The sequence below is a fragment of the Macaca fascicularis genome, chromosome 13 (genome assembly GCF_037993035.2).
Source record: "Macaca fascicularis isolate 582-1 chromosome 13, T2T-MFA8v1.1".
In the NCBI taxonomy this organism is placed as follows: Eukaryota; Metazoa; Chordata; class Mammalia; order Primates; family Cercopithecidae; genus Macaca; species Macaca fascicularis.
The window spans coordinates 3,812,259-3,832,754 of NC_088387.1; the positions used below are offsets into that span (position 1 = coordinate 3,812,259).

At 42.0% G+C, this 20,496-nt stretch overlaps 1 protein-coding gene across 2 annotated transcripts; it reads right to left on the minus strand.

Annotated features, from left to right (window-relative positions):
- Positions 1 to 4,911: 4,911 nt before the first annotated feature.
- On the minus strand, positions 4,912 to 19,752 carry TXNDC9 (thioredoxin domain containing 9). Of its 2 annotated transcripts, none has more exons than XM_005575073.4 (5): positions 19,658 to 19,752; positions 16,484 to 16,704; positions 12,980 to 13,098; positions 7,831 to 8,085; positions 4,912 to 5,684 (listed from the first exon to the last, which is right to left on the minus strand). In XM_005575073.4, exons 2-5 carry the CDS (start codon positions 16,670 to 16,672, stop codon positions 5,567 to 5,569), a joined length of 681 nt encoding a protein of 226 aa, XP_005575130.1. In that variant the 5' UTR covers positions 16,673 to 16,704; positions 19,658 to 19,752; the 3' UTR covers positions 4,912 to 5,566. The 2 variants fall into 2 exon arrangements, with proteins under 2 accessions (XP_005575130.1, XP_005575131.1); XM_005575074.5 differs by lacking the exon at positions 19,658 to 19,752 and adding an exon at positions 19,429 to 19,524.
- Positions 19,753 to 20,496: the final 744 nt, after the last annotated feature.

Here is a 20,496-nt window from a genome sequence, read left to right on the forward strand (position 1 = left end):
TGATGGTATACAACTGTAATCTCAGTTACCTGGGAGGCTGAGGCAGAATTGCTTGAACCTGGGAGGCGAACGTTGCAGTGAGTGAGATCATGCCATTGTACTCTCACCTGGGCAACAGAGCAAAAGTCCATCTCAAAAAAAAAAAGAAAAGAAAAAAAAGGAAAGAGAAAAAGTGAAATTATTGGGCTGTATAGGAATTATGTATGACTTTTTGGGACTTCCAAAATCTTTTATAAAGTGGTTGAAGCACTTTACAAACCTAAAACAATACATGAGGGTTCCAATTTTTACGCATCCTTGTCAACACTTATTGTCTGCCTTTTTTATGATCATCATCTCAGCTGGTACAAAGTGGGATGTCATTGTGGTCTGTATTTACATTTCCCTGATGGTTAACGATTTGAGCATCTTTTCATGTACTTATTGGCCAGTTGTCCGTTGTCCATTTCCTTTGGGAAGATGTACAGATCCTTTACTTTTTTTTTTTTTTTTTTTTTTTGAGACGGAGTCTTGCTCTGCTGCCCACGCTGGAGTGCCGTGGCACCATCTCAGCTCACTGCAAGCTCCGCCTCCTGGGCTCACGCCATTCTCCTGCCTCAGCCTCCTGAGTAGCTGGGACTACAGGCGCCCGCCACCACGCCCGGCTAATTTTTTGTATTTTTAGTAGAGACGGGGTTTCACCATGTTAGCCAGGATGGTCTCCATCTCCTGACCTTGTGATCCGCCCGCCTCGGCCTCCCAAAGTGCTGGGATTACAGGCGTGAGCCGCCGCGCCCAGCCCCTTTAATCATTTTTAAAATTGGGTATTTGTATTCTTCTTATTGAGTTGAAAGACTTCCCTACACGTTCTGGATACATTTTATCAGATATGTGATTTGCAAGTATTTTTCCAATTCTGAGCTGCTATTCTAATCTGTTATCAATTGCAGCAAAAGTGTTTTTATATTTGATGTTCATCTGCTTTTTCTTTTGTGACTTGTGCTTTTGATGTCACATCAAGAAGGCTTTGTGTAACCCAAAGTCGTGAAGATTTACTTAGATTTTCCTCTAAGAGTTTTATAGTTTTAATTCTTATATTTAGGTGTTTGATACATTTCGAGTTTAAGTTTTGTATGTCGCATAAAGGAGTGGTCAATATTTACTTGTCCCAACACCATTTGTTGAAGACACTATTCTTTCCCATTTGAATTGTCTTGGCACTTTTGCCAAACATCAATTGGCTACATAACACAAGGGTTTATTTCTGGACTTTTAATTCTATTTTGCTTATCTTTATGCCTGTCTTATAAGTGTAGTTTTGCCCTAAGTTTTGACATCAGAGTGTGTGAGTGCTCCAAATATGTTATTTCTCAGGATTATTCTGGCTACACTGGGTCCACATAAATTTGAAGATCAACTTGTCAATTTTTGCAAAAAGGTATCTGGGAGTGGGGGTTTTTGGTTTTTTTGCATTTGTTGAATCTGCAGATTAACTTGGCAGGGGCAGTATTACAATCTTAAGACTTAATATCAAGTCCTCTGACTCATAAAATAAAGCTTTGCGTTTATTTAAGTTTTCGTTTATTTTTTTTTAAACTTGAGAACATTGAAAAAAAAAAAAGAGGCAAGGTCTTGTTCTGTTGCCCATGCTGGAGTATAGCGGTGCAGTCACAGCTTACTGCAGCCTCAAACTCCTGGGCTCAAGTAATCCTCCTGCCTCAGCCTCTCCAGTAGTTATGAGGTACATGCTACCACACCTGGCTAATTTTTAAATTTCTTTTTGTAGAGATGGGGTCTCACTATATTGCTCAGGCTGGTTTTGAACTCTTGGCCTCAAGCACTCCTGCCTCACGCTCCCAAAGTGCTGGGATTACAGGAGTGAGCCACAGCATTGGGCCAATGGGCAATGGGTTTTCTTATATACAATGAGTAGTTTTTATCTGTTTTCAAGATTTTTTTCTTTCATTGTTTTTACTATAGTTTTTTTTTTTTTTTTTTTTTTGAGACGGAGTCTCACGCTGTTGCCCAGGCTGGAGTGCAGTGGCGCGATCTCGGCTCACTGCAAGCTCCGCCTCCTGGGTTCACGCCATTCTCCTACCTCAGCCTCCTGAGTAGCTAGGACTATAGGCGCCCGCCACCGCGCCCGGCTAATTTTTTTTTTTTTGTATTTTTAGTAGAGACGGGGTTTCACTGTGGTCTCGATCTCCTGACCTTGTGATCCGCCCGCCTCGGCCTCCCAAAGTGCTGGGATTACAGGCTTGAGCCACCGCGCCCGGCCTTTACTATAGTTTTGGTATGGATCTATGTTATCTTACAGTTTGTTGATCTTCTTCGATATGTATGTGTTCATCAAATATTGGATTTTCAGGCATCATTTCTTCCAATAATTTGCTGATTCTTTCTACTGTGAACACCATCTACTGTGGAACTCCAATGAAGTTTTCATTATAGTTACTTCACTTTTAAACTCTAGAATTTTTATTTGGCCCTTTAAAATTCCTTTCTTTTTTGATATTCTCTGATGGAATATTGTAAGCATACCTTCCTTTACCTCCAGCAGTTTCCTTTAGTTTTTTTGGGAACACACAATAATACTTCGAAGTTTTTATCTGCTTCCAACCTATTGATCCTCTCAGTTTCTTTTGATCGCTTTTTCGCTCCTTGTATGGATTAGTTTCCTATTCTTCTGCATGTCGTGTAATTTGTTGTTGAGGACTGGATATTTTAGATACTGTGTCATAGCAGCTCGGGCTACTAATTTCCTTCCAACCCCTTACCCCCTACCCTCCAGCACATTTCTTCTTGTTTAGTTTCTTGGCTGGGTAAGTCCACTTATCCTGAAGTATTACAAGCTCTGATGTTCCCCCTCAGAGTACAGTCTGGGCGTGTGCAGTCACCATGACTACTCCCTCTAGCCCCAAGGACAGTGATTTTGATAGTGCTCTCTTTTACCTTTTCCTGATCTTTTGGGAAAGGTTCTAGTTAGTTAGAACCTCTTCTGTTACCACATCCTACTATTAGCACCCACTAATTTCCTAGCTAACCACTCTATTTTTTTTTTTTTTTTTTTTTTCATTTTTAGTAGAGACAGGGTCTCACTATGTTGCCCAGGCTGGTCTTGTACTCCTGGCTTCAAGTGGTCCTCCCGCCTCCGTGTCCCAAAGTGCTGGTATTACAGGCATGAGCCACCACACCTGGCCACTCTATAGTTTCTGACAATGCTCTGGGGCACAAGTCGCCGCACAGTTTAATCCAGTTGAATTCAGGGTCATTGGGTTTGTTCTAACCCTAGGACTAATAACAGCTGCCTCTATTTTTTTGAGACAGGGTCTGACTCTGTTACCCAGGCTGGGGTGGAGTGATGTGATCTTGGCTCACTACAACCTCTGCCTTCTGGGTTTAAGCAATTCCCATGCGTCAGCCTCCTGAATAGCTGGAATTACAGGCACATGCCACCACGCCTGGCTAATTTTTTTTTTTTTTTTTTTTTTTTTGAGACAGAGTCTCGCTCTGTCGCCCAGGCTGGAGTGCAGTGGCCGGATCTCAGCTCACTGCAAGCTCCGCCTCCCGGGTTCACGCCATTCTCCCACCTCAGCCTCCTGAGTAACTGGGACTACAGGCGCCCACCACCTCGCCTGGCTAGTTTTTTGTATTTTTTAGTAGAGACGGGGTTTCACCATGTTAGTCAGGATGGTCTCGATCTCCTGACCTCGTGATCCACCCGTCTCGGCCTCCCAAAGTGCTGGGATTACAGGCTTGAGCCACTGCGCCCAGCCAAATTTTTAAATTTTTAGTAGAGACAGGGTTTCAGCATGTTGGCCAGGCTGGTCTTAAACTCCTAACCTCAAGTGATCTGCCCGCCTTGGCCTCCCGAAGTGCTGGGATTACAGGTATGAGCCACCATGCCAGGCTCTTTCTGTTGAGCTTGTTAACATTCCCTTTTGCTTGTTGCCATCAGGGAGCTATCAATCCGCTCTTGATTTCTCCCTTCCCCAGATCCAACGTATTTGGTGGCACCCTTACAATTCAGCATCTTCCCTCATTCTATTCTAGTCAATCCCTTTATGGAGTGTTACGGAGCTGTTTTTTCCTTTTTTTAGACAGTCTCGCTCTGTCACCAGGTTGGAGTGCAATGGTGTGATCTTGGCTGACTGCAACCTCTGCCTCCCAGGTTCAAGCGATTCTCCTGCCTCAGCCTCTGGAGTAGCTGGGACTATAGGTGCTCGCCACCATGCCCAGCTAATTTTTTATATTTTTAGTAGAGATGGGATTTCACCAAGTTAGCCAGGATGGTCTCAATCTCTTGACCTGTGATCCACCCACCTTGGCCTCCCAAAGTGCTGGGATTACAGGCGTGAGCCACCGTGCCCAGCCCGGAGCTGTTTTTATGACTTGCCATTTCCACTGGACAGAAGCTCTGTTCTGCTGCTCCAGAGCTAGGGATGGGGACAATGGCCTGCTTTTCTAGGAGTTAAACCCACAGTCTACAAGGGGGAAAAGGGTGATATAACTCCGGGTCTCCTCCAAGTGCATCTCCTTGCATGGAACCTTCACCCTACGTACGAGCAGAGAGCCTTCATCCTCTGAGTAAGCTGGGGCAAAAGCAACTGAGGCCCAGGATTCTCAGTCTGCTATTCCTGGGTTAGAGTTTCTGTTCCGTAAGTGGGGACTGGGTGGAGGAAGGAGCGCCAAACCTCTTGGCTACTCTTGCTTACAAAAGGGCTTCCGCAACACAGAGCTTGAGGGAATGAGGCATGCTAGTAATCTACTCTCCCAGAGGAGAAACTGTAGTCTGGGACTGGGAACTGGAGAGAGGGAATGGGGTCATGGCTCAACTGCCACAGACTCCCTATTCCAAGATTAGAAGACTTTCTTGAAAACATGTTTTTGTTGGATGTATGCTTATATGACAATTTCCACATAAACTTAAACTTCTAGTTACAGGTGTTTTATTGAGCAGAGACAGTGAAGTTCCTTATGCTGTTATTTCAAAAGTGTTTCCTGATTTCTTTTTAACGAATGTCTTAAAATACAAGCAATCAGGACCCTTTACATAAGGCAGCATGTTCACAAATCAAAATAGCTTTCTGCTGGCATCAGTTGATTCCACATCAACATGCAGTGTCCAGAATTAATAAGCAGTTCTTTAATGGTTAAATATATTCCAGAGGAGTGTTTATAATTCATTTACAAATGCAGTACTGCGCCAGTAAATGGCTACTTGATCTCTTGTATAAATAATGCCAATTAAGTAGTAGTCCTGGAATAGTTTTTGAATTTCTAGCTCTGTAGATCAAAACACAATTGTAAGTGGTATAAAGACGTAAGAATCATATTGTGATAAAGTCAATCTCAAAAATAGAGAATCCAGACCCTTCCCAGATAATTTAAGAACTGAGAAGTTTTCCTCAACGTAAACATGATGGCCACACAGAAAATAATAAAGACGCCTTTCGATGTGATACAACTGTATCAAACTTGAGAATATGAGTATTTAGATGACCAATGTACAGACATTAATAGGATTTTAAAAACACATTTAAATCTGAAGCAGAAAAAAGGACAATTTACAAAGAATTACGGAGCTCTAATCATCATCAGAGTCTGAATCATATTTCTTTCCTCGGATAGTTTTCTTTTCCAGCTTTGTGAAGTTTGTTCCAAATTTCTTTTGGTTCTGAAATGGTGGCTCCATTAAATTTCCACTAAAAATAAAAATAAAAATAAAAATAAAAAAAGCATTTTATTCTTTATGATTTAGTACTAGTATACTAAACTGCACAAAAATCTCTCTTTGCTCCCTTCCTGTAACATAGAATAAAATTTCTTTAAAATGCTGGTGGGTGTCAAGGAAGAGGTATAATGCTTATATTGATGGTTAATAGCCGTCAACCTTATTTCGTACTACTAAATGTTTTAGATCCATTTTATTTTCCTTTCTTTTTGAGACAGGGTCTCACTCTGTGGTCCAGGCTGAAGTGTAGTGGTGTGATCACAGCTCACTGCAACCTCCACTTCCTGGGCTCAAGTGATCCTCCCACCTCCGCCTCCTGAGTAGCTGGGACTACAGGTGTGTGCCACCGTGCTCAGCTAATTTTTAAATTTTTTGTAGTGATAACATCTCACTATATTGCCCAGGCTGGTCTTGAACTGTTAGGCTTAAGCGATCCTTCTGCTTTGGCATCCCAAAGTGCTGGGATTATAGGTATGAGCCACTGCACGAGACCTATTTTCCTTTTTATCATTAATTATGGATTAACATTTGGTTAACACAGTGCTCAGTTGTCATCAGAAATGAGAGAAACCATCACACACCTCCTGATACGATGCATCACTTCCATAACATACCTGTCAACAATCGATAATCTGAATCAAATCTTGAGGAAAGATAAGACAAACCCAAACTGGGAGATGTTCTCCAAAATAAACAGTTTGTACTCTTCAAAAACATCAGTCTTAAGAACCAAAGAATAACAACAGGAACTAGAGACATAAAAATTAAATGTGCTGCATTTTTGGTATGAAGGACAATATTGGGACAATGATAAAATATGAAATACGAGCTGTAAATTACACGATAATTCCTGTTTTAATAATTGTACTGTCGCTATGTAAGAAAATGTCCCTGTTCTTAGAAAATACAGGTGGAAGCCTTTAGGAGTAAAGGGACACTGTATTCACAGCTTCCACTCAAATGGTTCCCAAAGTACTTCATGGTATCTATAAAGACAATGAGAAAACAAATATAACATGCTTAACATTGGGTAATATGGGCAAAGGGTCAATGAGGATTCTTTGTATTAGTCTGCAGGGGGTGGTTTCCGCTAGTTTTTTGTGGAGACGAGGTCTCATCTCACCATGCTACCCAAGTTGGTCTCAAACTCCTGGCCTCAAGCGATTCTCCCACCTCAGCCTCTCAATGTTTGTAATCTTCTGGGATTACGGAAGTGCCCCACCCGGCTGCAATTTCTTTAAGGTTTAAAATTACTTCAGAATATATAACTTTAATAAATATTAATATGTTAATATTAGGAAAAATGAAACCAATTTCTACAACATAGGAATGATTTTGGCATGTGTAGGAGAATCAGAGAAAAGACGGGAGGGAAATGGGGGAGAGAGAAAAAATGGGAGAGAAACTTTTACTTCCTGAAAGGCACCATCACTCTGGAATGGTAATTGCACAATTTTACCTGCTACTTTTGCAAATCAAGAAAACGGCAAAAAAGACAAGATGATATGCTCTGATTTGTGGAATTAGATAAGTTATTTGTCTGAAGAAGTGGACAAAGAAATGGAAGTTGGAGTTTTAGATTGTTTTCAAACTAAAACATAGCCAGTAATGTAAGCTAGGCATAGAAACCTTTTTGTATTCATTAGCCTCTATAAGTAAAACAGAAATATCTATGTTAAAAATGTAGTATTTTAAAATACAACTTTCTTTGCAACAGTCTGCTTTTAATTTTTATTTTATCAAAGAGAATCACTTAAGTCAGTATCCATTTGAGTAATCTGGCTTAAATGAGGGAACAGCCAACTCTGGATTGCCATTTTAAGTTTCCAGATTAATACAAAATTAGTGTCAACAGCACATGTTAAGCTGACAACTTTTACAGTCAGGAGTACTGTGAGACTCAGTTTTACCTATAAAATCAGTTCTATCTGTAACTTGGATTTTGCTGTAAAATCACGCTAACAATACACACTTCAAAAAATATGGTTTTCCTTTGAGAAACTTTGTACACCTCAGCCAAAACGCCCTGATTTCATATGTTACAATTACAAAAATCTTCTGTAAAAACATCAACTATACATGAATTAAAATCAATCTCTTCTTTTGTTAAAAGTTACCTGTAATTAAGAATGTCCGAACAACCGAGCCTCCATTCTAAACTTTCTGTGGTGAAGTCATCTGTATTTCCTAGGTCAGTAAACCCAACAACATAATCCTGTGTTTTCCCGTCTTTTACCAGTGCTAGTGTGGGAATGACTTTGATACGCAGTCTCTCACAAAGGAAAGGTGCTTTTTCCACATTCAGCTTCAAAAATTTGGTCTCGAGGTGTTTCTTGGACAATATAGCCAGGTGTCTGTCTAGTATTTTACATCTGTAAGTAACCACACATAGAAAATTATAAGCTAAAACCACAGATCGCTGTTTTTCAAAATAAATGTCATTAAGGGAAATCTAATTATATAGTTTTTCTGTTGTCTGACTCTCATAACATGGCAGCCAACTTGCACTTGTGTCAGATGACCTCACTTCCAGATCAGAGGTTAGCTGCCTGATTAAGAGATGGGAAAACAGCCTATGAGATTCTAGAAAGTCAGATTTGCATTAATTCTCTTTTAAAATATTAAACATATGCTTTAAGTCATAAAGGAAGTTGTCCTATCTCTCATACAAGAAACTGGATGAGGAACAAATTGAAACTTGACAGAACTCAGAAGAGACAAGAGTCAGAAATGCACACATGGTGCCATATTTGGAAGTCACGAAGAAAAACTGAATGGCATTGCCAAGGAAAAACTTCTTACTCCTAAATACGCAACTCTATCAGTAAGAAGCACATTAAGACTAAGGGTTACTAATAATATTTAAATAAATGTGGCCATTATGCTTCTAGGGAATTAAAAAATACCAGTAATAACCTTTTTTTTTTTTTTTTTTTTGAGGTGGAGTCTTGCTGTGTTGCCCAGGCTGGAGTGCACTGGTGCAATCTTGGCTCACTGCAAGCTCCGCCTCCTGGGTTCACACCGTTCTCCTGCCTCAGCTTCCCGAGTAGCTGGGATTACAAGGGCCCACCACCATGCCTGGCTAATTTTTGTATTTTTAGTAGAGATGTGGTTTCACCATGTTAGCTAGGCTGGTCTTGAACTCCTGATCTCAAGCAATCCACCTGCCTCAGCCTCCAAAGTGCTAGGATTACAGGCGTGAGCCACCACACTCGGCCTGCAATTAGCCTTTAAAATATCCAGATGAATCAAAATTCTCTGGCAGTGGAGTTGAGAAACATACAGCTGTTCTTATGCTCAAACAAAGCTTGAGAACTACCTCTTTAGATGACTATCACACAAAATACTTCATGATTCTTTTTACCAGTAAGCTTTTTGTGCACTTGATGTAGTTTTTCCTGAACTAGGTTTGGGTCTAACATAAATTACGTGTAACCTTGGTGCCTCATCACTTTTTCCCTGGATATATCTTGTCATATGTCACTCATGTAGTTCAGTAATGAGATTTCAGTGAAAAATGGTTAAGAGAGAACAAATAAATGGTTTTTAAACAAAGCTCAAAACAAATGATAAATGAACCATCATATGAGAAATATGTTCCTGAAAATTTGTAAATAAATCAACTCCATACTTTAACTGCAGTAAGGAACGTATTTTTTTTTTTTTTTTTTGAGATGGAGTCTTGCTCTGTCACCCAGGCTGGAGTGCAGTGGCACGACCTCTGCTCACTGCAACCTCCACCTCCTGGGTTCAAGTAATTCTCTTGTCTCAACCTCCTGAGAAGCTGGGATTACAGGCGCCCACACCATGCCTGGCTAATTTTTGTATTTTAATAGACAGGGTTTCACCATATTGGTCAGGCTGGTCTTGAACTCCTGACCTCAGGTGATCTACCGGCCTCAGCCTCCCAAAGGTGCTGGGATTTCAGGTGTGAGCCACCACACCTGGCCACGAACCTATTTTAAATAAGTCTATGATTATACCATTTGTCAATCAATTTTTTTTTTTTTTTTTTGAGACAGAGTCTTGCTCTGTTGCCAGGCTGGAGTGCAGTGGTGTGATCTCGGCTCAGAGCAACCTCTGCCTCCCAGGTTCAAGCAATTCCCCTGCCTCAGCCTCCTGTGCAACTGGGACTATGGGCACGTGCCACCAGGCCCAGCTAAGTTTTGGTACTTTAGTAGAGATGGGTTTTCATCATGTTGGGCAGGATGACCTCGATCTCCTGACCTCGTGATCCGCCTGCCTCAGCTTCTCAAAGTACTAGCATTACAGGCATGAGCCACGGTGCCCAACCCGTCAATCAATTTTTAAAAATCCAAAACAACAGTCATGGTATGAATAGCTATAGGCCTTTATGTACATTTAAAAATAACTAAAAGAGCATAATTAGATTGTTTATAACACAAAGGATAAAAGCTTGAGGTGACTGATACTCCATTTACCCTGATGTGATTATTAAACATTTCATGCCTGTGTTAAAATATCTCATGTACCCCATATTTACCTATGACTACCCACAAAAATTTAAAAAATAGCAATAGGCTTAAAACATGGGTTCAGCCGGGCATGGTGGCTCATGCCTGTAATCCCAGCACTTTGGGAGGCCAAGGTCGGTGGATCACCTGAGGTCAGGAGTTCGAGACCAGCCTGACCAATATGGTAAAACCCCATCTAAAATTACAAAAATTAGCCAGGTCTGGTAGCGTGCCCCTGTAATCTCAGTTACTCAGGAGGCGGAGGCAGGAGAATCGCTTGAACCCGGGAGGCAGAGGTTGCAGTGAGCCAACATCGTTGTCACTGCACTCCAGCCTGGGCGACAGAGAGACTCTGTCTCAAAAACAAAACAAAACAAAAAATCCAAAGAAACATTGGTTCAAATCTTTTTTTTTTTTTTTAATTATTTAGTATGTGAGTGATACTAGGTGAGTCACTTAATTTCTCCAAATCTTGGTTTCCACACATGAAATACAGGAATAATAATAAGTGCCTCTGAAGATTATTGTGAATGTTCTAGGGATAATATACATGAAAGCATCCTACCTACTATGAGCTAGAAACTTTGCTAATATATAAAGTTAACTGGATGATTTTGATTTTTCAGTTCTGTTTGAAGGTGAGTACTCCTGGTGATGCACTGTTTATATACCGATCAAACATTATTTATTGACTACTATGTGTCAGGCAGTTGCCTTAGGGCTATGATCCCAGAGCACAGTGGGCCACAATACAGGCAAATGCTCTGCCTCTACAAAAACAACAATCTGGTTGGGGAAGACATACAAAACGCAAGTGAGGCCGAGTGCCGTGGCTCATGCCTGTAATCCCCAACACTTTGGGAGGCCAAGGTGGGTGGATCACCTGAGGTCAGGAGTTTGAAACCAGCCTGGCCAACCTGGCGAAACCCCTTCTCTACTAAAAATACAAAAATTAGCCAGGTATGGTGGCGGGTTCCTGTAGTCCTGGCTACTCGGGAGGCCGAGGCAGGAGAATCACTTGAACCTGGGAGGTGGAGGTTGCAGTGAGCCGAGATCCCGCCATTGCACTCTAGCCTGGGTGACAGTGTAAGACTCTCTCAAAAACAAAAAAACAAGTGGACAAATAATATTTTACATACTAGTATATTTATGTATCACTTCATCCTATTTGTCAGAGGTTGGCAACAGAGGAATGTGTGCCAATGGGAGATGGCTGTGTACCACAAGGGCAGAGGTTTCTCTGATACCTTTCTACCTTCCTAATCCCTTCTCTCACTGTTCCTCACGAGGGATTTCACCATCTCAATATTTTCTTTCATTTTTATTCTCTTAGTCAATGAATACCAGGCAATCAATTCTTGAAAGGTGTTAACAACGAAGCTGTTGGGTTGTGAGATGAAGACAAAGGGGCAGGCAGGCCACAGAAATGAGAAACACAGCAGGCCCAAAACCACAGTGAGTGCCAGAGACTCCAGAGCACAGTGCTTGTCTGTCCCGGGTGGGCAGGTGCCAGTCAGCAGATGACTGCCATTCTAGTTCCAGTGATGCTATTAGTAAGTTTTCTGATATTTTTTAAAGAAAAATTCCGAATGTGGATATTTTCTAAAGGGGTTATCTCTCAATTTTTAAGTGTTGGCGACTAATCAAATCTGTGCACCAAAACCCACAAAGGCTTGGGTCCTTTGGTTTAAGATAAGACTTTTTTTGGGGAGGTATTAACATTTTATAAGAGATCAGCCTCCTTAGAGAGATATGGAGACGTAGGGTGGTCTAAGAAAAATCACTTCTCCTTCCAGCCAAGACTGGTATATCACAATACTAGAGGGAAATAATTACTGTCATGCTGATAAGAATTTTAAGTGGGCTGAGCGCAGTGGCTCAAGCTTGTAATCCCAGCACTTAGGGAGGCCGAGGCGGGTGGATCATGAGGTCAGGAGATTGAGACCATTCTAGCTAACACAGTGAAACCCCATCTCTACTAAAAATACAAAAAAGTAGCCGGGCGTGGTGGCAGGTGCCTGTAGTTCCAGCTACTTGGGAGGCTGAGGCAGGAGAATTGCTTGAACCTGGGAGGTGGAGATTGCAGTAAGCTGAGATCTCACCACTGCACTCCAGCCTGGGCGACACAGCGAGACTCCGTCTCAAAAAAAAAAAAAAGAATTTAAAGTGTACATTTCTAAGATGTTTTTAGAGTTAGCTAGTGAAAACACAATTCAAAAACATAAGCCGTTTATATGAGAATACTGACTTTCAGTAATATCCATTTATACTTTTGCAAGAAACTGTTCTTTAAGTTACTCCTTAAAATAACGATTAACTTTTTTTTTCTCTTTTTTTTTTTTTTTTTTTTGAGACAGAGTCTCACTCTATCGCCCAAGCTGGAGTGCAGTGTCACGATCTCCACTCACTGCAACCTCTGTCTCCGGGTTCAAGCAATTCTCCCACCTCAGCCTCCCCAGTAGCTGGGACTACAGGTACCTGCCACCACATCCGGCTAATTTTGTAGTTTTAGTAGAGACAGGGTTTCTCCATGTTGGCCTGGCTGATCTCGAACTCCTGACCTCAAGTGATCCGCCCCCACCCTCGGCCTCCCAAAATGCTGGGATTGCAGGCTTGAGTGATTGGACCCCCACCTGCTTAATACTAAATAACGTATGAGAGAGTACAATGAAACAACTTAGGAAGTTTTTCCTTTTAGTTTTCTTCATTTCTCTAGTAAGCCAGTGTATCTTTATCCAAACAATTCATTGTGGTTTTTTTAAGAAAAAGTCACAGATGGAAACAAAGTTACCTGAATGCGGAGTCTCTGTAGAAATGGCAAACCACTTTTTTACTCTCCTTGACTTCTTGAAAAAAATCTCTTTCACTAGGGATTTCTCTGTATTCCCCGTGTCCTTTAGAAAGCCATTCCTAATTTGGAGAGAAGCAAAACATGACACATGTGAAATCTCTCTTTCAGCACCACTTGACATTTTAAGTGTCCAAATCACTGTCGTATTTTGTAATGAATTTAAAAACAAAAAAACCACTTTTTTTTTTTTTTTTTTTAGTTCCTTCAAGTAGGGACTGAAGGAACACGATTCTCAACAGCTGTTGCCTGTTCCCAATATCGTAGCTATATCACAATACTGGAGGGAAATAATTACTGTCACGCTGATAATAATTTTAAGTGGGCCAGGCGCGGTGGCTCAAGCCTGTAATCCCAGCACTTAGGGAGGCCAAGACGGACAGATCATGCCTTTTTTTTTTTTTTTTTGAGACAGTTTCACTCTATCGCCAGGCTGGAGTGCCGTGGTGCAATCTCGGCTCACTGCAACCTCCACCTCCCGGGTTCAAGCAATTCTGCTTCTGTCTCCCCAGTAGCTGGGACTACAGGCAGGCGCCACCATGCCCAGCTAATTTTTGTATTTTTAGTAGAGACGGAGTTTCACCATGTTGGCCAGGATGGTCTCGATTTCTTGACCTTGTGATCCGCCTGCCTCAGCTTCCCAAAGTGCTGGGTTTATTGTGATCCACCATGCCTGGCCAAAAAGTTTTTTGTTTGTTTGTTTTTTGAGAATGGGTCTCACTAAAGTTGCCCAGGATGAAGTGCGGCGGTGGCATGGTCATAGCTCACTGCAGCCTCAACCTCCTGGGATCAAGAGATCCATCTACGTCAGTCTCCCAAGGAGTTGGGACCACTGGCACACGCCACACCATGCCTGGTTAATTTTTTTTTTTTTTTTTTTTGGTAGAGACGGTGTTTTACTATATTGCCAGGCTGATCTCAAACTCCTAGGTTTAAGCAATCCTCCCACCTTGCCCTCCAAAAGTGCTGGGGTTACAGCTCTCTCAGTGGCTGCCACCCAAGCCTCTGCTTAACTCCTATTTCTCACCTTATCCCTCTGTTCTGGTCCCTACCTAAGTGCGCCAGCTCTAGTTAACAGTAGGAGGGTGCTTGGCTGACAGGAGAATATAGATTCGCCTAGGCCTATTAAGTGCTGATCTCCCCAATACCCTCAAAGATCAGAAAATCAAAATTACTGTATCATCTAATTACTGTATCATCTCTTATAAAAAGAATATCTACACAAATCACTAGGTTTCTTGCCTATTTCCAGAAAGCATTTTAATAAAAAAGATCTACTGAAATGCAATGAAAGTTCTAAAATAAGACCTTCTGAATTACTCGATGACAAATTCATTTTACATTGATTTATACATTAATAAAAAAAGGCCTATAGCCGGTTTGCCTTAGTTGGTTTTAATTATAAATACTCAGACCACCGTTTTGAACTGCCAAAAAAGTTCCTGTAAGACATGATTTAATGTATGTTCATCACTGCGAATCCGGTGAATTCAGTCTCTCTGCAAAAATATCCTAGTTACAAATAATTATTTGTAGTTGCACATTAGCAATTAGTACTTAAATGTGACCATGAAATACGAGTTTGTGGTAGAACCTAAACATATATTACCTTAAATTCCAATAATCTGTCCTCTGCACACTAATTATCAGCCCTATACTATGAAAAGGAGCCAATTGGGCCTGGTGTGGGGTGGCTCATGCCTGTAATCCCAGCACTTTGGGAGGCCGAGGCAGGCGGATCACTTGAGGTCAGAGTTCGAGACCAGCCTGACCAGCATGGTGAAACCCTGTCTCCACTAAAACACAAAAATTAGCTGGGCATGGTGGTGGGCACCTGTAATCTCAGCTACTTGGGAGGTCAAGGCAGGATAGGCAATAGACTGAGACTCCCTCTCAAAAAATAAAAAAGAAAAAGAAAAAGAAAAGCAGTCTATTTTCTAAAATAGGGTACATGTAAAAGCCATATAACATACTCTACTTTAGAAAACTCAAAATGTAAAAATTTGGACTCATTCATAAAAGATTTCCTTTTGTAGTAACTCTTCTAAACATATCAACTCTTCTAAACATGAGGGTGTAAACATATAAAGTGATGCTACAGCAATACAAACAAAACTCCTTCTCTTTTTTTTTTTTTTTTTTTTTGTGGGGGAACTGGGTCTTGCTTTATCGTCCAGGCTGGAGTGCAGTAGCATAATCTCAACTCACTGCAACCTCCACCTCCCAAGTCCAAGAGATTCTCTTGTCTCAGCCTCCTGAGTAGCTGGGACTACAGGCACATGCCACCACACCTGGCTAATTTTTGTATTTTTAGTAGAGACAGGGTTTCACCATGTTGGCCAGGCTGGTCTTGAACTCCCAACCTCAGGTTGCCTGCCCGCCTTGGCCTCCCAAAGTGTTGGGATTACGGATGTGAGCCACCATGCCCAGTCAAAACTCTCTATTTCTTCAGAAAAGTTAAGCCTCATGTTTAAGTCACAGGCAACTGAAAAGGAACCAGAGTTGGTGATAATGTATTTCCATGCAACCCAATGGAAAAATGTTTTAATCAAAATTCAATTTACAGAATTTGGCCGGGTGCGGTGGCTCACGCTTGTAATTCCATCGCCAACCTGGGAGGCTAAGGTTGGTGGATTACTTGAGGTCAGAAATTCCAGGGCAGTCTGGCCAATATGGTGAAACCCCGTCTCTACTAAAAATACAAAAATTAGCCGGGTGTGTGATGTGCACCTGTAGTCCCAGCTACTCGGGTGACTGAGGCAGGAGAATTGCTTGAACCCGGGAAGCGGAAGTTGCAGTGAGTCGAGATGACACCATTGCACTCCAGCCGGGGTGTCACAGCGAGACTCTAGCTCAAAAACAAGAAAAAAAATTCAATTTACAGAATTTAATCCGTTGGTTTCAATCCGAGTTTACAACTCTGTGTTTATTCTACACAAACATTCTAAGGGGCAACGAGGATAGAGCTGTGACCACCTTTCTTTGTTACAAAGCATGCATTCTTTTGAACATGCCACTAATTAAATATTTCATTGGAAATGCCTGAAATAATTTTTTCAACATAAACTGACTTAATAGCTATTATCTCACCTGTCTTATCTTGTTTGCTTTGAAAATAGCTAAATTTTGATAGGCTTTAACATTACCTGAAATGAAAACCAATGACTCCCTTGCCCTCCATTCAACCACACAAATCCAAGCTCAGAAAAACGATCTTGGGCAGATCTTTCTTTTACTCGACTGTGGATTCACATAGAGATTGGGCTAATTTTGAATGTGTCTTTAAAATATATTTTTTTCTGGGCAAAATTTTAACAGTAATAGGTACTCTAAATTCCCAAAACCCTAAAAACAAAGAATGAAATGTAACTACTACGGCACATGGATATATAAGTTGTTAGGCGCATACTGTTATAGCAATTTCAGAAAGCAGAGCAGAGAGGTTACTTGTTTCTGCTGTTGAGCTTTCCTTAGGGCCTCAAGTCTCTTTTCTTTCAGGCGTTCCAATTCATCCTCATCCATCTGATCCAGTTTTTGAATTTCAGAATCCAAATGTTCTTCCACTAGTTTGGTTGTCTGAAGCAGCTGATTCTCCAGGACTTTGGAAAACATGTCAACAGATGCATCAGCTTCCATTCTGCCGAATGGTGCAAAGTTCAGCCTGGGTGCTGGGGAGATTTACAAACTATATTTTAAAAAATGCAAACAATAAGCCAGCTTTTCTCTACCATTTTCTTTTTTTTTTTGAGATGGAGTCTCGCTCTGTCCCCCTGGCTGGAGTGCAGTGGCGCGATCTCGGCTCACTGCAAGCTCCGCCTCCCGGGTTCACGCCATTCTCCTGCCTCAGCCTCCTGAGTAGCTGGGACTACAGGCGCCCACCACCGCGCCCGGCTAATTTTTTTGTATTTTTAGTAGAGACGGGGTTTCACTGTGTTAGCCAGGATGGTCTCAATCTCCTGACCTTGTGATCCGCCCGCCTCGGCCTCCCAGTGCTGGGATTACAGGCGTGAGCCACTGCGCCCGGCTTTCTCTACTGTTTTCAAAAATTCTGGCACGTGTATGTGTACTCTATGGAGTATTCTAAAGACATCCAAGCCCCTGATGTTGGGCTTAAGAATTTTTATGTGTTTTTAAATTTAATTTTCAATAGGTTCTAGTCACACCACTCAAAAACCACTTATAGCAAATTTAGGGTGCTTCTGATTTAGCGTACGTTCTACTACACTAAAGCCAAGGCAAGTCTTTAAGACCATCACCAAACCACAGATAAATGAGTTGTGAAGTTATACCTAGTGATATATACTGATAATCAGTGTTCTTTACCAATGGGTAAGAGAAGTCAGAAACAACTGTCAACAATAGAAAGGTATACCTACTGAGGTTTTACACACACACACATATATATATATATATATATTTAACCTTACTGAAACACACAGAATAGAGTTGAGCAAAACACATTTTTTCATGGCTGCTGCCCAAATGAGCTTCATTTAACTCCTAAGACGTCTTATTACCACTTATGTAAAGAACAGTGCCTGGTGTTCCCTAAGCATTAATGTCCATTCCCGTTCTCCCATTACCTAACAAAAAAAAAAATCTGAGGCCACAAAAATTAATACTGGTTTCCATTTACTGACAGTGTTCTTAACTTTGATGTAAAACACTCCAAATACTTTTTAAAACTTTGGGTTTTTTTTTCCATCATCACTCCTCTGTACAAAGAGTTTCAAAATAGAACTCATTCAGATTAGAAACAAAGACCCATCTCAATTAGAGTCATGCATTACTTAACAATGGGAATACATTCTAGGCTGGGCGCTATGGCTCACGTCCATAATCCCAGCACTTTGGGAGGCCAAGGTGGGCAGATCACTTGAGTTCAGGAGTTTGAGACCAGCCTGGGAACATGATGAAACCCTGTCTCTACTACAAATTGAAAAATTAGCCAGGCCTGGTGGTGTGTGGCGGTAGTCCGAGCTACTAGGGAGGCTGAGGTGGGAGGAGGATAGCTTGAACTTAGGAAGCGGAGGTTGCAGTGGGTTGAGGTCGCACCACTTGCACTCCACCCTGGGCGACAGAGCCAGACCCTGTCTCAAAAAACAAAACCCAAAAACCCACAAAAAATGGGAATACATTCTGAGAAATGTGTCATTAGGTGATTCTGATACTGTTTCAAACATTATAGACTGTATTTACACAAACCCAGATGGTACAGCCTGCTACACACCTCGGCTATACCATACAGCCTATTACTCCTAGTACAAATCTGTACAGCATGTTACTGTATTGAATACTGCAGGCAACTGTAACATAATGGCATTTACGTATCTAAACACAGAAAAGGTACAATAAATACAGTATTATAATCTCATAAAACTGAAATGTCCTTATGTGGCACATGACTACATATTTTTAAAACAATGGAGTATTTTGTACGAGAAATTTTATACCAACAATTAGACGGCAATTTTATGTGTATCTCAGGATTATTACTGCAGAAATGATTTATAATTTGGCTATTAAAGCAGGAGACTGTTGCATGTCAATAAACTATGATACATTTGCAAATAATACCTAAGCACCCCAAACTTGATAATAAACTGTGAATTCATTCACTCAGCTTCTGACACAGATCCTGACCCACACGGGCCCTCTATCAACGTTGAGCTGAAGAGAAATATTCTTGCAAACTTCAGTTCTGATTCCTTTTTCTTTACAGGAAAAGCATTTGAAAAGGATACTTGATTTCATCTTTGTATCTCCATAGAACACAGCAGGTACTCAATACACATGTATTTAACCTTGAATGAACACGTGCCTAACTTCCATTCAAATTACTACACTGCTAAGTTTCAAAAGTATTTGAGTTTAAAAAAACAAATTGTAAGCTCCTCGTGAGTGCTATAAAATTGGAAAGGTGCTGTATTTCAAACACAGCAAAGATTTCCACACTCCCTACCACCCAAGAAAAATGTCAGTAGTACTGTGACCCTCGGTGAGGAAGCTGGAAGGAGAAAATAAGATACTGAATTGCACGTTGGAAGCTGTGCTCCAGGGATAAGCACAGAGAATGCTTATCCCTGCAATTTTATAGGATGAGGCCAGAATTTAATTATGGGATAACTGGAAACAGATGCGATTAAGAAGCGCTATTCTGGGTGTAGGTGTTGGTGGTTAGAGCATTGAGAACGGGGTAAAGAGACGATGCAATCCCCCGTTAGCTTTTCATCCTTCAAATCACAGCCTCTGATTCTTCCTTTTTACAGCTCCGCAGGAACGGTGGGACGGGACACCGCGCGTCCTCAAATTCCCTAGTCATTTCCTGGACACCCTTACAGGTATCCACCAAAACAATCAAGGGGCCTGGTCCTTAACCGAACCCCAGGTACCTCCCGAGTGGCATCCCGGCCACTCCCTGAGCCCGGGGAGACACAGGAAGGCACAGTCCCGGCTGCCTCAACTTCGACGCCTCCTGGTGCGCATGCGCAAGAGCCTCCACCAGGACCCCGACACCGGTGCTGGGGCGGCGCCCCTCCTCCGCTCCGGATGTGGAGCAGTAACATGTTCACCAGCACGCGGACGTGGTAGTCGGATTTTTCTCACTACCCTCTGCCTCACCTGAGCTCTCGGTGACGTCTGAGAAGTGAGACAGCAGCAGTTTCAAAAGAGAGGTCCACTCCGGCTTTTGCCTTGCAGTAGCTGCCGGCGGCTGCAAACCGGCCGTCACATCAGCCTCCCTATTGGCTGCGGACCTCTCGCGATATCACCTTGGACGCCAGAGGAAGGGGCGGGCGGGCGGCTGCCGGACAATCCTGCGCGTGCGCCTCCCGCCCAGCAGCCCGTAACCGGAGGTGTCTGACCCTTGCTTTCCTCCCGGTACACGGCCGAACTGGAAGGCCGCAAGGCATGGTGGGAGTTGCAGTTTCTTAGTGCGCAGGCTGGCGTGGCCGGACTTTTTCTGGACCGTGCTTCGGTACTCACGGTCCAGTGCGCGAGACTGGAAATGAGACAGCTGTGCTCTCGCTCAGCAGTGACGCCTGAACTGCGTTACCATTCTGTTAGTGTTGAATAAACATTTTTCTTTTTTTTTGTTTTGTGTTTTGTTTTCTTTTAACATTTTTCTTCTTCTTAAAGTCGAGGCATAAACATATACAGCACGATTAACTTTTCCATAGTTAAAACCCAAAATATCACCGGCCATATCCAGATACAGAACATTTTCCACCACCCCTGTAGGTTCCCTCTTGACTCTTCTAAACACAGGAATGTTTAGAACTCGCCCTCGCTTTGAGGGTAAAGATGAAGACCTATGTTAGGGAATTGATCGGGTGTGTCCTGTTCTCTGTTTTATTCAGTGACTGTACATAATGCATAACGCACGGATGTTACTGAGAGGTCCCTATTTTGTCCTGGATTTACCTCTCTCGCAAACCCCAGAGGACTCATTATTAGTTAGT